Source organism: Callospermophilus lateralis, chromosome 14, assembly GCF_048772815.1.
Source record: "Callospermophilus lateralis isolate mCalLat2 chromosome 14, mCalLat2.hap1, whole genome shotgun sequence".
Classification (NCBI taxonomy): domain Eukaryota; kingdom Metazoa; phylum Chordata; class Mammalia; order Rodentia; family Sciuridae; genus Callospermophilus; species Callospermophilus lateralis.
The window spans coordinates 73,767,497-73,784,096 of record NC_135318.1 but is presented as its reverse complement, the minus strand read 5'-3'; the positions used below and the strand labels follow the sequence as shown (position 1 = coordinate 73,784,096).

General features: G+C 40.4%; 1 protein-coding gene across 1 annotated transcript in view; it reads left to right on the top strand.

Annotated features, from left to right (window-relative positions):
* Window positions 1–16,600, top strand: part of LOC143637856 (transmembrane protein 131-like) — a 95,948-nt gene that overhangs the window by 62,032 nt on the left and 17,316 nt on the right. Inside the window, 13 exon segments of the mRNA XM_077105159.1 lie at window positions 1,313–1,399; window positions 3,754–3,906; window positions 4,006–4,081; window positions 4,251–4,368; window positions 6,901–7,039; window positions 7,345–7,454; window positions 7,930–7,996; window positions 10,369–10,520; window positions 10,803–10,945; window positions 11,370–11,556; window positions 12,726–12,911; window positions 13,661–13,819; window positions 14,198–14,793. Of these exon segments, the coding sequence (XP_076961274.1) occupies window positions 1,313–1,399; window positions 3,754–3,906; window positions 4,006–4,081; window positions 4,251–4,368; window positions 6,901–7,039; window positions 7,345–7,454; window positions 7,930–7,996; window positions 10,369–10,520; window positions 10,803–10,945; window positions 11,370–11,556; window positions 12,726–12,911; window positions 13,661–13,819; window positions 14,198–14,793 (2,173 nt within the window).

Below are 16,600 nucleotides of genomic sequence, written 5' to 3'. Positions count from 1 at the left end.
AATATGTCTTCATTTGATTCCTCACATTGATATGTACAGGAGTCCTTCTCAGGCAAGAGACAAAAAGATGACTGGATTTTTAAATAAGATTCTTTGTGGGATTTATGTTGCATTCAGTGAAGGCTGGAGAGAATGTATTCCTGCTACTCTTAGTTTTAATGTAACACTTAGAAGCTCTTTAGGAAATCCGACACTGTTAAATCCAAACAGTTGCTACCCTGGTCCTTCTATGTGTTTTGTTTGTTTTTGTTTTTTGTGATGCTGAGGACTGAACCCAGGGCCTTGTGCATGCAAGGCAAGCACTCTACCACTGAGCTGTATTCCCAGCCCCTTCTATGTGTTTTTACACACACAACCCCTGCCTGAGAGAAATCTCATTGCAAAATAAACAGAATCGGCTATTTAATAAGTGATTTGCTGGGAATATTTCAAATTAATTACCTCTGAAAGTGAGAAATACATACTTGCCATTCATGGCAGAAATAAGTACATTTCAGAATTAAGGAAAATTTTTGTTATACGGATGAAAATAAGAATTAACAGTGAATATCCTTGCCCAGCACTGTGGGGAACACATTCCAGCCACATGGGTAACTGAGGCAGGAGGATTCAAGTTTGAGACCAGCCTAGGGAATACACAGTAAATAGCCTCCTATGTCACTCCCCTAGTAACTCACTTGTGATCTGAATGGAGCATGAGTTGGGGTTCTAACCCTAGAATATTCAACTCTTTTCTTTTCTTTTCTTTTTTTTTTTTGTACTGAGGATTGAACCCTGGGTGCCCTACCACTAAGCTGCCTTTTAATTTTTATTTTGAGGCAGGGCCTCAGTAAGTTGCCCAGGCTGGCATCTAACTTGACACCCTCCTCCTGAGTAGCTGGGATTTCAGGCACACACCACTGCATTCAGTTGATATCTGTTTGTATATACAAAAAGTAGAGAGCCACATAACTCAAACATGCTGGATTTTTATACATGTTACTTTAGGGGTACTATTAGACCTTCCTTTTTACAACTAATAATCTTCAAAATACTTGTATTTTGAAAAATCTGTCTTTATTCCTTCCCCATTGTGTAGTATTGCTAATTATGTTTTTATTGAATTACTGGATAGTACATGGATATTTATTATATTTTATGGAGAACATTTGGATAGATTCAACATCCAGGGTTTTAATATTGGGTTTTGAGCAGATCATTTTCAGTATAAGTTCCCAGAAGTTTTTTTTGGTTGCCCCCAAAGCAATGCTGTGCTTGTCCAGCTCGCCTTGACTTGCATGTGCTCACTGTGCTCTGCCTCTTCACTCCACAGATCCTCACAATTCCTGTGAAGGCCGTGATCGCCGTGGGCTCCCTGACCTCCTTCCCAAAGCAGATGGTTCTTCCTCCGTCCTTCAAAGTAAGACACTTAATTTACAGATTTGTTCTGGCTAATTTTTTTCCTTAGCCTTTACCTCTGTGTTTCTAGGACTCAACAGTTGTTATAAGGTAAGAATGAACCAAATTCTTTAGAAAAGGAATAAGAAATGGTCCCTTCTTTCAAGAAGTGTTCAATCTATGAAGGGAAGTGGGCTCTCTTCAGGGATCCACGGCAACGTTCCAAGGTTGCCCTGAGAAAGATGGCGAGGAGAGGCTGAGAGAGAAGTGCACATCTGATCCCCAAGTGCTGTGGGACTGGCATGGAGCGTCCAGCTGGAGTGCACGGGGTGGGAAATCATGCACAGGCCAGGCCAGCCTTGCAGAGATGCAGAGGCAGTGCACTCTGTGATGGGTTCAGGCAGTGGTGGGTTGTCCAGCCTAGTGAGGATGGACATAGAGGATAGAATGACATGTCAGAGCCACAGCATGAGAAGTAGGTGCATTTATGTGCAGGGGAATCCAGAGTTTTGAGTAGAGGCTTAACATGGTCAAAGCTAAACTCTAAAGATTGTCTCTGAGGCAGAAGGAAATGCAGGATGCATGTGGAAGTTACTGTGGAGTGCCTTGGGCCGACCCAGAGCCTGGTTGGGTCCACAGGAAACTGGGTGCAGTGAAAGAGGGCTAGGCAGAGGGGGGACGCCCTTTCCTGCCTCTGTCTGGACTGCTCCCGCTCGTCTCCCTTCAAACAACTGCATATCTTCATGAATTGGTTCCATTGTCATCTCCATCTCCTTTCCAGAGGCTTTCTCCTTTTTAAGCCATGACCTTTCAACTTTAATTTGTGCACTTTAAAATATATATATATATATATATATATATATATATATTCTTTTTGATTATATATGACAGTAGAGTATTTTGCAATGTATCATGTATCCAAAAGTACCTTGTTCTCTCCTTCAATTACCTTCTCAGTCAGCCATCTCCTTAATCTTTGTGTAAATCCCAGGAGACTGAGGTGGTTCAGTGGCAGAGTACTTTGCCTGGCACACATGAGGTCCTAGCACCGCAAAAAAGTAAAAAAAAAATAAATAAATAAATAAAAAAATCCCAGAAGAGGATAATTAGTTTAGGGGAGATCATAAAAAGGCCCGCAGGGGAGTAAAGAGGAAGTATCTGTATAAAATAAGGCATCAGTTTAGGGCTGTTCAGCTCAAGCTCTCAAAAGACTTTAGATGGTCTCAGGACCAAATATTTGCTTGCAATTACAAATTAACATATTACCAGATTCTTTCAATCTCTTTGTCAGAGGAAGGATGGAAACAATACCTGAGTAAAAAAATATTTCAGAAAATTAGTGCTTAATACTTTATGTTTGGGTAGAATTACCAAGGGAAATTTTTGTCTGTTACCTGTTTGGATGCCCACTGCACCCCTGAGAGACGAGGATGGCAGTTATCACCAGGGACTAAGGTTCTTCCCACCTCAGCCCACAGACCATGCCCTCTGGGGTCCTTCTGGTGTGTTTTCTCACTAGCCTGGAAATGAGGAGTATTGGTCCCAGCGTCACCTTCACCCAACTCTTCACTGGCACATTCTTAACTTCTGTAGCCTTTTAATACTAAATGTTAAAAAAGTGCATTTGCCGTTTTAGAGAATTCCTTAGGTGGGTAGGAATCACATGCACCAAAAGATAAAATTCTGTGTTCACCAAAAGAAAGTGTAAGATTATAATATTCTTATTGAGGATTATTTAAATCATTTTTTATTTAAAATGTGGCACAAAATCATAACAAGAAACTTGCAACTAGTAAGCATAGTCATTGATTTTTTTTAGTAATTTAATCTGTGTGCTGCTTTGATAAGATACATTATAACCTATTTTATAAGATAACCTGATTTATCTTTGATAGTTCAAGTAATGCTTTTATTATTTTTTTAAAGACAGTCTTTTAAGAAAAAACTGTGTTTTTGTCTTGTTTGATTTTATGTTTTAGAATTCAGTTATTTTGGGGCAGCCCTGCCTTGATAGAAACAAACCTTGCTTAACAAACTGAGAGTGCCTGTCCCTTAAAGCTACCTCGTTTGTACCTGGTTGGCTGTCTCAGTATGTCAGCTACGTATTGAATGTTTTCATGTTAATTCCTTCTACAGACTCCTCGTCTGAAGTGTGTTGGTAAAATGCTATAAAAACAGCAACAAAGGTTTGGGGGGTTTCGGTGGGGCATTTGTTTTTGTTTTCCTCTCAATTACAAATTTAGAAATTATAAACTGATGAATGTCTTTTGGGCTATGGTTTCTTGGGAATATGCTTGTCAGCTCCAAAGTGTGTGATCTTGGAAAAGCACACCATACACAACTGAGTTTGAGTTTTCTTTTTTTTTCTTCCTACAGGGGAAAATAGTTCATCAAAGTTTAAATATTATGAATTCCTTCTCACAGAAGGTAAAGATACAACAAATACGATCTTTGTCAGAAGATGTGCGATTTTACTACAAACGATTATGGGGTAACAGGGAAGACTTGGAGCCAGGGAAAAAGTCAAAGGTTTGGAAACATTACATTTGAGAATTACCTCCGTGACTGTTTTGATATTGTGCCCCTCCATGGGTTGGGGACTCATGGTTTTCATATGCCTCTTTGTAGATTGCAAACATTTATTTTGATCCTGGACTGCAGTGTGGGGACCTTTGCTACGTTGGCTTGCCTTTTCTATTCAAATGTAAGTTCCTTGCTCTTCCTCTGCTGCCTTCATCCCCCAAACAGACTCTTTTAATCAAAGCCTCCCTCTTTCAAAGTCCACCCCTGTGTTTGGCACATGGAAGCCTTTCCAGGGAAGTGGACAGGTGGTGCAGTGTGGAGCGAGTCCTCATCACCTGTTTTCCTTGTAGCTGAACCCAAGGTGCAGCCCAGGGTGGCCATGCAGGAGGATGCGTGGAAGGCCGACTGGGATTCCCACCAGATTTTATTCAAAGCCTAGATGGGAATAAAGGAAAGTTCAGGCCACAGGTGAGTGGGGTTGCCACAGGTGTTTAGCATCTCAGCTGTAAATGTCACTGCATTTTTCTATGAGGTTACTTTTCTTTATAGCTAAGGAAATATGCCTGATCTTCAGAAGGTTGTTAGTGAGACATCTGAAATTACCATTGCTCAGAAATGTACACACTACCTTATTTCTCCTTTCTCCTCTGCTTACTGAGTTCCTTGCTGTTCCTCTGCTGCCTTTATCCCCCAAACAGACTCTTTTAATCAAAGCCTCCCTCTTTCAAAGTCCACCCCTGTGTTTGGCACGTGGAAGCCTTTCCAGGGAAGTGGACAGGCGGTACAGTGTGGAGCTTTCTTAAAATTAAAAAAAAAAATCTGAAATTGTCATTATGAGGGAGACTACCTTGTTCTCCTTAGACACAGTCATTTGCATAAGAAGAAAAAGTTTTTTACCTGCCACTGGCCTGTGAAAGACAAAGAAAAACCCCTACCTTTACTCCCAGGGCAGGAGACCCAGTATGAATCTTATTCCTTGAGACCCAGTGTGTATTTTATTCCTTTCAAAGTGCTGGGCTGTTGGGGAGGGCCCAAGTCAGATGGCTCCCCATTGTGTCTTTGGCAGGTAGAAAATATGCACATGACAGCCAGGTACGGTGGCACACGTCTATAATCTCAGAGACTTGGGAGGCTGAGGGGAGAGGATGAAAAGTTACAGACCAGCTTTGGCAACAGATCTTGTCTCAAGATTTTAAAAAATAAATAAATAGAACTGGGGATATAGCTCAGTAGTAGAGCACCACTGAATTCAATTCCCAGTTCTACAAAAAAGAAAAAACAAATTTTTAAACATGCTAATGGCAAATTAGTACAGCATCTGAATTCAAAAGCAAAGATATAATTATTTGGTACTATAGAAATTAGATCTTTTCATATACTTAAGAAAAGCATTTGTCTATAATAATAAAATAATGAAAAGTGCTCTTCTTAATTGGCTAATTTGAAATATATTTGTCAGAACATAGATATTTCAACTTAAGAGTAATATAAAGTTCTCAAACCATTACCAGTTGAATCTGAGGGTTTGTTTTTCTAAACTATCTGCTGCGAAAAAGCTTTTTTTAAGTCAAAAGAAAGCTAGGGCTGGGGTTGTGGCTCAGCAGTAGAGGGATCACCTAGCATGTGCAAGGCCTGGCTTCCATCCTCAGCACCACATAAAAATAAATAAAATAAAGGTAATGTGTCCAACTACAACTAAAAAATAAATATATATATATATAAAAAAGAAAGCTAAATTTTTTACTTTAAAATAGTTAAAATGAGTAAAGGAGACTTCTGATAGATTGGCAAGGAGCTCACCAAAGCTGTCCTTTGTAGCCTGTTTCTCCACAGGCTTGTGAAGTGCACGGGGTTTCAGATCTCAACACCAGTTATGAATGAATGACTCACAGTGATGGCCTGGGCTCAGCAGCCCCAGGGACCTCTCCACATCACCAGCAAATGCTGGCCTTGCCTGCCATGTGCTCCCTGCTCCTGCCTTTATGTTCCCTTGTCACTGTGTGAGAGAATGTCTTCTAGTGTTCTCATGAAGCCTATACTCTTAGCAGTGTCCAGTGATACCAGTTTGATAGCGTTGGATTTAAATGAGCTCCAGTATTTGGTCCCAGGGTTGTAACCCCAGTTATAATTAGTTCTAAGTTCTGGACATCTGGCTTATAAACACTCATAAGTAGAGAATTATTCAAATGAGGGTTACTCAGAACCCTCACATTTTTTCTCTTCGACTGACATCTTCATTACATGTGAGGATTTTGTTTGGGTTTATCTCAAGGGCCAAAAGAATCCCATGCCAAGCAACGCACTGCTGTCTCGTTAGTTCTGCTGAAGATATTCCTAGCACCAGGCTATGGTGTCCAGATCTTTCCCCCAGGCATAGATCCTTTAGGGTCCCATCACAACATATACTACATTTATGTGCTTGTCTTCTCTATATGTTGTCTAATGCTCCCCAGCTTTTTACTGAATTTATAAGTAAAAAAGATTTTTCAAGCTTTACACAGATTGCACTAACACTATTAGAACTGTTCCTAAGATTGTCAACCTTTACACGCTCAGTGTGAAGTACAGATGATGGCTGTATGTCAAAACAGACATCATTCTGTGGCATTAAAAACTTGGTAAACCAGCGTGGTAGCGCATGCCTTTAATCCCAGCAGCTCGGGAGGCTGAGGCGGAAGGATCATGAGTTCAAAGCCAGCCTCAGCAAAAGTAAGGTGCTAAGCAACTCAGTGAGACCCTGTCTCTAAATAAAATACAAAATAGGGCTGAAGATGTGGCTCAGTAGTTGAGTGCCCCTGCCTGAGTTCAATCCCCAGTACCCCCACCCCTCCAAAAACAAATAAACAAAAAACTTGCTAAGATATAAGAGCAGATAAACCTGTATATTTTGGAGTCATCCAGAACAAATTTTCTCAAGTACACGAGTCTTGTAGAGTTTCTTATGCTCAGAAAACTCACATATTTCAATGTGATACAGTGATTTACAAATTGTTTTTCTAGATTGAGTGCTATATTTGAAGTAAATACAGACCTTCAAAAAAATATAATATCAAAAATCACTGCCGAGCTCTCCTGGCCTTCCATACTTAGCTCCCCCCAGCACCTGAAGTTCCCGCTCACCAATACAAACTGCTCTTCAGTAAGTATTCCAGGTGACTTTGAGTTTTATAAATGTGCACTAGCATTGTAAAGTAGTCACTCTTAACCTGAAAACCCAGTTGTATATTTCTGGAATGGATATTGCAAAGTTTAGCAGTTCAGAGAAGTGTGTGGTGAGAAGATTGTGGGTGCAGGGTAGAGGGAGCCAGGCCCTGGGCTCTGCCACCAATAGTGACCTACTCACCACGAGAAGGCAGTAAGCTCATCACTGCTATAAGAACTAATAATATAATTTTATTCTTGATGTAGAAACCTTTCATCTAATGTTTCATTGTTTTGTTTAAGGAAGAAGAGATTACCTTAGAAAATCCTGCAGATGTTCCTGTCTATGTTCAGGTTATTCCTCTGGATTTATATTCCAACCCTTCAGTCTTTGTAGATAAATTAGTCTCAAGGTAAGCATTGCTTTAAATGTCAAATGTTTCTACATGGTGTTATATAGAAATTTAACTAAAACTTCATTGCATCTTTATTCAGATTAATTAAAACTGTATTGTAGCTCATACTGCTAGTAATAGATTTAACTTAGATTCTGGATCTGTAAAGTTGAGAGAGGGTTCTGGGGAGAGGAGTTGATATTGCATTAAGCATCTAGAAAAGCTTTCCGTCTCAGGCAGTGTGAATCTTCCCTCCTGACAAATTTGTGAAGAGAAAGCAGCTAGAACCTTTGAAATATTTTTATTGTAAAAAGTGAACAAGATATTAATTACAAGATGCGGCCTTTAACATTTTGGGATCAAGTGTAAACTTTATCCCCAAACCTACTGAAAGATAATTAGCAAATAAAGCACAGACTTGATTAGTATTCCACAATCCCCTTAATTATGAAGCTGTTTATGAAGATGTCTTTATACATTTTTTTTATTTCAGGTTTAACTTGAGTAAGACAGCAAAGATAGATTTGAGAACACTAGAATTTCAAGTCTACAGAAACACTGTAAGTATCCAGAGGCCTGCTATGGCGTAGTGTCAACAGTGCAAATGTGAAAGAAACCTGTGGCCACCTTCCAATGTAGCTGAAGGGGAGTTACTGAAGAGGTCAAAACAGCCCAATGATTATGTTAAATGCAGAGAAACTGGGAAGAGTGGGTGGGATTTAGAAGAAGGTAAGGGCTACACTGAGCAGAAGGTTCCTTTTCATGAGAATTAAACAACCAAGCCCTGAAGGTTTGTCATAGTAGCTACCAGAAGTTCTAAGACTACATATACAGATGAAGCATAATTTATTTTGATTAAGCATCAAAATATTGAGCTTGATCATTTATATTTTCTTCTGGCTGCTTTCTAATAAGATTGCAAGCTCCCTGAATTCACAACCTGTGGCTGGCTGTATCTGTGCTTGGCACAGGTATTCACGGCTTTTTCTCTGTAGGTCATCTTGAATAAATAAGCCCACACATAAACCGGCTTGTTCTAGGAACCAGGGCTGTTTTTTTCTCATCCAGATTGGATGCCCACAAACCATTCTTTGGAAGGCTTTGCTGTGGAGGATGGCAGCCCTTGAGGCCATGGCTCCTGCAGAGGACCGCCACCTCTTGGCCTCCAGAACCTTTGTCCTTACCATCATCATTCATGACAACTGTGGATTAGGAATTGCTCATTAGCTTTGTCAAATCAGATATCTTGTAGTTCTTGAAATATTGTGGTCTTTCCCATAGCTTCACCTTTTGATGGCTGAACCCCTAGACTGATGTTCAGACAGTCATATATTGTAGTTTTGAACCTTTATCTTGGAATCTTTTTGTACTTTGCTTTTCTCACCTGTAAAATGTCAGTGTGACCAACTATTATTGGAGGTTATCAAGAAGAATAACCAGAACTTTGTTTCCTCTGCTTTTAAAAGGAGAAAATACAGAATAAGAAGTAAATGAGCTAATATTCATCTTTTTAAAAAAAATTGCATACAAGTAGTATTTGGAAAAACAAATGAAATATAGACCTTAAAAATTTGTTCTAAGAAAATTCTAGGGGAGATCCTGAGAAGAGCTTAGGATAAATTCTATCCCAGTTTTTTACACTGCTGTGGAATTGTGTTCTCAAAATATTTGGTCTTGCAACTCCCTTAGAGTCCTAAAATTATTAAAGAGCCTAGAGAGGTTTATTTTTTATGAATTACATATTTTAATATTTTACCATATTAGAAATTAAAACTGGGAAATCTTTGGAAGATTGATTTCATTCATTTAAAATAACAAACCTATTCCATTTAACAGATAACATGAACATGTTGTCGATGTTAACATTATTTTTAAAAATTTAGTTTGCAAGAAGGGGTTGTTTACCATTTTGCAAATCTCAGTAATGGCTCTCTGATTTAACAAACAAGTAGATTCTCATATCTGCTTCATTAAGTGTCATGATGCATGGTTTTGTTGAAGGGTATGATAAAAATATACCTGATCCAGGCGCAGTGGCTCATGCCTGTAATCCCAGCAGTTTGTGAGGCTGAGGCAGGAGCCTCACAAGTTTGAGGCCAGCCTCAGCAACCTAGAAAGGCCCTACACAACTTGATGAGACCCTGTCAAAATTTTTTAAAAAGGGCTGGAGATATGACTCAGCGATAGCCAAGTGTTGCCAGCCCTTCTCTTAGAAGTTGTAAACTTGATCTTAAAAATCAGAAATGTGTCTTTATGTGTGAAGTATGGGTTCTTTAATTTTTTAAAAAAATGTTTTTTAATTATTTATTGCTGGCCATCAAAGCGTAATATTTTAGAAACTAAATTAAGCTACACTTTTAAAATTTAAAGCTTCAAATCAAGTGTTTATAAAGTAGCAACTATGTGGCTAGTTTTCAAAATAAAATTCAAGGAAAGATTGATACAAATTGGAAATATGGTTGCAAATAAAACATTTGCTGCAACCTGAAGCCTCTGCAGTTGGTTCCCATCAAAGGAAGGAGTGATGGCAGTGACCGGGGCAGCACTGTGAGGGTCTGGGGTGCCAATCATCATTGTGCTTGTTTGCTTTGTGCTGACGCATCCAGCTATTCATCTTAGTTCTGTTTCCTTTTGTATGATGTGTTGTATTTAAGATTAAAAATATCTATATACGAAAATAAATGCCTCACACAAACATGAGGACTCGGATGGCCTGGGAGCATAGCCCATTTGGGGGTTTACACAGAATGTGAAGGCCGTCACTGGCTCCTCATCCCTGAGTGCAGCTGACCTGCCTAAATCGTGAAGGGCACAGCCATTTGCATGTTTAATCAGTTTGAGGAACTACTGGGCTCTAGATGGGGTAAGGGAAAAACATTTTCCAGAAAATATCTATCTTAATGACTCCTATTTGTTTACCCACTGATTCAAGGTTCATCCACTGCAGAGTTCAACAGAATTTACCGAGGGCCTCTCTCGACATTTAATTTTAAACCTAATTTTAAAACCTGGAGAAAAGAAATCTGTCAAAGTAAAATTTACTCCAATTCACAACAGAACTGTTTCTTCACTAATCATAGTGAGGTAGGTTCTGTGGTCTAGGTATGGATTGAATTTTTAGTATTTACATCAAAGTCCTTATGTTTATCCTTCAAAAATGTAAGTAGTATGTTTCTGAAGTATCATGTGTGACTCTTAAGAATAACAAACTTTTGCTTTTCTTTATGTATTTAAAATTTTACACCCTTAAAATTCAGTGTATAAATTTGTATGACATGGGTTACAACATAACTGTAGAAATTATTGATCAAAAGATTGTGCAGATTTAGTGGGAGAAAAAAATCTGTGATTTTTGTTCTCATCTAGAAATAACCTGACTGTGATGGATGCTGTGATGGTCCAGGGACAAGGAACAACTGAGAACTTGAGGGTGGCAGGCAAGCTTCCAGGCCCAGGAAGCTCCTTATGCTTCAAAATCACAGAAGCATTGTTAAAAGATTGTACAGACAGTGAGTATTCCTGACAGTGCCAAGGGCACAGATTGCAGCACGCACTTTGAACAGCAAATAATTCCAGGAGTAAGGACAGACCCTCCAGTGCACACCTGTGTATAGTGAAAGGTGCTCAAGCCATTGAGGAAGGCCTGTGTCGTACATTCAGTCTTGTTGATTTGGATCTTAAAAGACTTAAAGTATCAATACTCATTACATACCTTAGATCATTCACTCTTAAGGGTAAAAAGTAAAGTATAATAAAACTTTTGCCATCTAAAATAACATATAAAAGTGGAGTGCTTCCCGACGAGACCTGGGCACTGGCTGGTCTCCTTGGCATGTGGAATACAGCCGTAGTTCATGAAGAATGTGCTTATCCTTTGCACTGGGAGCCTGTGATAGCAACATTTATCCTCACTGCTGATTTTTTTTCCTTTAGGTTTAAAACTAAGAGAACCAAATTTCACATTGAAAAGAACGTTTAAAGTAGAGAATACAGGACAACTTCAAGTCCACGTAGAAACCATTGAAATCAGTGGATACTCATGTGAAGGATATGGCTTTAAAGTTGTTAATTGTCAAGAGTTTGCACTAAGTGCCAATGCCTCAAAGGACATAATCATATTGTAAGTGTTTTCTTATAAGGTGCAGTATAATGAATCACTAACTTCTTACTGTCTTTTAATACTAGAGTCAGATACTGCAAAGAAAGATATTTTTGTATTTATAGATAATAAAAGATCTTTATCCACAATTATTCATTTGATTTTTTTTCCACTTAATCTTCAGCTAAGGTATTTCTTTATGTCTTTGTTTTCAAGGTAGTAAAACTTCCTCTGTATCCCAGGTGAATCAGATATCTTAGAAACCAACTCAGAATTATTTAGCATAAGATGCTGGGATGAGTTCAGTGTCCCAGCCACAGAACAGAGACATGGGCCATACGAGTGTAGTTTTAACTTGCAGATAAGAATGGGCAATACTTAATTTAGAAGACCATTTTAATGCCTGATTAGTAAGAGTTGTAGGGTTTTTTTTTTGTTGTTGTTGTTGTTGTTTTTGTTTTGGGTACCAGTAATTGAACCCAGAGGTGCTTAACCACATTCCCAGCCCTTTTTAAGTTATATTTTGAAACAGGGTCTTTCAAAGTTGCTCAGGGTTGCTGAGGCTGGCTTTGAACTCAGGATCCTCCTGCCTCAGCCTCTCAAGCTGCTGGGATTACAGGCATGTACCACCATGCCCAGCTTTGCAGCATATTTAACAATTAATTGATAACTAACTTGTTATAAACTCTGTCCCCTTAATTGAATAATAATTTCAAGCCCTTCTGTGATGCTTACTTAATCAGTGGCTAAATTACTACATGTGAGGCTTAATTCTTGACCTAAAAGTACAATGAGGTAATGAAACGCCTATCCTCAAGGTGCGCTCATGTAACAAAAAATAAGATGATTGTGACAGCAAACTGAGCTGCAGGCAATGAGGAACGGTCCCCAGTTCTAGGGTGGGTTTCTGTTTTGTTCAAGGCATTATTGGGAGTGCAGCTTAGATAAAGAAGAGGAAAGGCAAAGAAGCTCAGACACACTTCCTGAATTAATGTCTGAGAAGATGGTTATTCTTTTTTTACATAATTCCTCAAAATTATCCACAGAATGCAATTCTTCCTGTTGTTAACCTCCTAAGTACCACCCTTAGATTCTGTGCTGAGCCTTTAGGGTTCATGGGGCTGTTGTCAGCTTGAACTGCTGTGCTCTGTTGTTTTTTAACTCAGCCTCACTGCCATCCTCTGTTTTAGGTTTACTCCTGATTTCACGGCTTCTAGAGTGATTCGTGAACTGAAGTTTGTGACAACCAGTGGCTCTGAGTTTGTATTTGTGTTAAACGTGTCCCTCCCGTACCACATGTTAGCAACCTGTGCAGAGGCCCTCCCCAGGCCCAACTGGGAGCTGGCTCTGTACATCATCATCTCAGGAATAATGAGGTATTGTGTCTTCTTTTGAGGTTGGATTTCATTCATTGATGGACACAACTTATCAGGTCCCTGCTGTGTGCTGGTCACTTTTCTGAGAGCTAGGATGTGCTGCCAGCAAACACAGCTCTGCCCTTGCCACACTGCTATACCAGAAAGAACAGTTAGAGCTCAGCCATACTCAGTGGCATGTATAAGCATTTACCTTTGAAAGCGGAGAATCAAATTAAGTACCTGTTGATTTCTTTTAAAAAAAATTCATAATTTGCCAGGTACTTGCTGGATTTGGGCATATATACTTAATTATATGCCTAAGCAACATAAAACTGATTATAAATATTTTTAAGTCCCCAGCATCCCATTTTTTAACAACCTATTTCTTTGTATATTTTTGAGAATCAGATATCCTCTCCCAAACTAGTTTACATAGTTACGTTGCACAAAGGGGAAAAGTTGGCCCAGACAGTTGTAACTCAGATTTTTTTTCAATAAAAAAAGAATCATCCTCCAGGTATCCATTCTGATACAAATAATTATTTCCTCTATGTAAAATTATTTCACTCCATGTAAAATTGCCATTTATAAAAATTTGCGTGCACATTTTTATCCATGACTTTTTGGTTTGGGCCTTGCCCATTAAGAATTGCTACCAACAGCTTTGTTTTTATATCATACTACACCATACCAAAAACTGTTTAACAGCTAATTTTTTTCTCTTGCACTAACAAACAATCCTCCTGTCCACCTCCTGTACCCTGCAGTGCACTGTTTCTCTTGGTAATTGGAACAGCGTATTTGGAAGCTCAAGGAATTTGGGAGTCATTTCGACGGTGACTATCCTTTGAGGCCTCAAACCCACCCTTTGATGTGGGAAGGCCATTTGACCTCAGGAGAATCGTTGGTATTTCATCTGAAGGAAAGTATGTCACACACTGGCAATCAATTCTCTAGTGGGCATGGATTTGGCTGATATGATTACAAGAAAAACTAAACAAATGTCTTCCTTTCTGCTTGGGAGGAACAAAAACATACTTCTAATTACTTAACACCCTGGTTGCCTTTGGTTACCAAGCGTTCATCCCAGAAGCCATGTCTTTATCGCATTGGCTAAGGTTCAGGTACCCTCTAATCACTGACTTTTCACATAAAGTAGAATCTAGAAAGTTGTGGGAATTGTCCCTCGCTTGATGTTTTTTCCCGTGGTTTCTATTTGTGGTGTCTGTTCTGATGGAATAAGTTCTTTTAATATTAGATTTTGTAGGTAACTCTTTGCTGATCTGCAGTGGTCCTTTTTGCAGCTTGAATACACTCAGCTATGACCCCAGTCACAGTAGGAGGTTCTGTGGAGCAGGAGGCTCGTCATCACGGCCTGGTGCAGGGAATCACAAGCAGTGTGGCTCATCAATGCACCCACACGGAAGCCACAGCAACAGAAACTCAGCTGACGTGGAAAACGTCAGAGCCAAAAGCAGTTCAAGTACCTCGAGCAGGACTTCTGCACAAGCAGCCTCCTCACAGTCGGCAAGCAAGACAAGCCCCCTTGTCTTCGAGGCACACACAGCGCCCCAGGGTCACACAGCGGGCAGAAGGTCCAAAGGGGCAAAGCAGAACCAGCACAGTGGCAAGCACCACGGCCACAGCCCCCTGGAGCAGCATGCACAGCCTCCAGCACCGCCAGTGCCTCAGCACCAGGAGCCACAGACAGAGCGGCTGTCTCCCGCCCCCCTCGCACACCCCACCCACCCGGAACGTGCCAGCAGCACAAGGCACAGCTCGGAGGACTCGGACATCACCAGTCTCATAGAAGCCATGGACAAAGACTTCGAGCACCATGACTCCCGACCCCTAGAAGTGTTTACAGAGCAGCCGCCATCACCATTGTCAAAAAGCAAAGGTAATCAGTCATCTGTCCCCACGGTCAGAGGAGCAAGCCATGTGAGGGGAAGCCAGGGCAGTCAGGAGGTATCCTGGTGGGGTCTACATGAGCAGCTTCCCTTGCAGGTGCTCTCTGATTCAGGTTTCTCTCTGGGACGGTGTAAGCTATAACATATCACAGTACAGATAGAGGCATCCATTTGTTAAGAAAGATAGCTTTATATAGCTTAGATTCCATCTCAGTCAGAAATTTCTTGAACATCTGCTACTTTCCTTTTCAGCTACCTATGATTGTTATATTGCTATGATAGATTAATTTTTTTGTTACAATCATTTAAACACAGTGGTAAATGAAGATCATCTGTCTTATAACTCAAAAAAATAGGATTTCGACTCTACTTTAGAGCAGGGGTTGGCAAAATCGGCCCATGGGCCAAATCACCATGTTTTTACAAAGTTTTACTGGAATACAGCCTTAGTCATTGTTTGCATATTGTCTGTGGCTGCTTTCTTGCTCCAGAGGTAGAATCGCTGCAGGGACAGTTTGGCCCACGCTGCTGAAAACCTACCATCTCGCCTTGCATAGAGCAAGTTTGCCAAGCCTTGCTGTAGAGTTCCGCATTCTATCTTGGCTGCTTGTTTCAGGGGAACTGATTACCCTGAAACCTATTGACCTAAACCACCAGAATTTTCTTCTCTTGTTTCCTCTGGGTTAGGAGTCTGGGTGCAGCTAGCTGGGTCCTCTGGCTGTCTCAGCCTTCAATCAAAGTGTCGGCCGAGGTTAAAATCACCTTAAGATTCCCCTGAAGTTGCTTCCAGGCTCATGCAGGGGGTTGATGGCAGTATTCACTTATTCCCAGGCACAAGGCACTTCTCCCAGTAGGACTAAGGGCCCCGGTTCCTTGCTGGCTATTGCCAGAAGCCTGAGGTGTTTCCTCCAAAGGGCAGCTCAATCGAATGAGAATCAGAAGGGCAGGAAAGGACAAATGTTAGCAGCTTGGAAGTCGGTGATGTTGGGAGTGACACCCCATCAGTTCTGTAGTTTTTCAGTTCACTGGACATGTGGTCCAGCCCATTCTCCAAGAGACAGCCCATACTCATATTGCACCAGGGCAGAAGTACTAGGAGGTGGGATGGAAGCCATCTTGGAGGTTCTCGTGCCCCTCAGATAGGTGGGCCACGCCAGACTTCTACAGCCAAAATGAAGAAAACCTATCAGTGACCTCTACTTGTATTTCAACTTTATCCCTTTACAGCATGAACTGTGCATCTTCCTTCCTCTTTGGAGGCAGCTGTGCTAATACATATTACCCCAACCGTATTTAAGTTCCTCCTCACTGGTTCACCAAGGAGTTTTTGCCTTTGTTTGCACAGGAACAGGAACCTTCATGGCCCTAAGAGGTGGGGAGAAACCTGACATTCAGTGTCTAGGAGTTTTCCTTTACAGAACATCTTAGTCCTAGTCATGTGAAGACTGGCTACATTGAAATTCCCATGCATTTGTGTTTGTTAAACAGTAAAATGTTCCCTTGAACATTTTTAAGTTCTACAGAAATTCATCCATCCTTCCTTCCTTTCTTCCTTCCTTCCTTCCTTCCTTCCTTCCTTCCTTCCTTCCTTCCTTCCTTCCTTCCTTTTTTTTTTAGTGCAAGGAATTGAACCCAGGGATGCTTAACTACTGAATCACATCCTCAGCCTCCCCTCCTTTTTTAATATATACATATTTTTATTATTTTTTTTAGTTGTAGGTGGATACTATGCCTACATTTTTATTTATTTATTTTTATGTGGTGCTGAGGATCAAACACAGGGCCTCGCACGTGCTC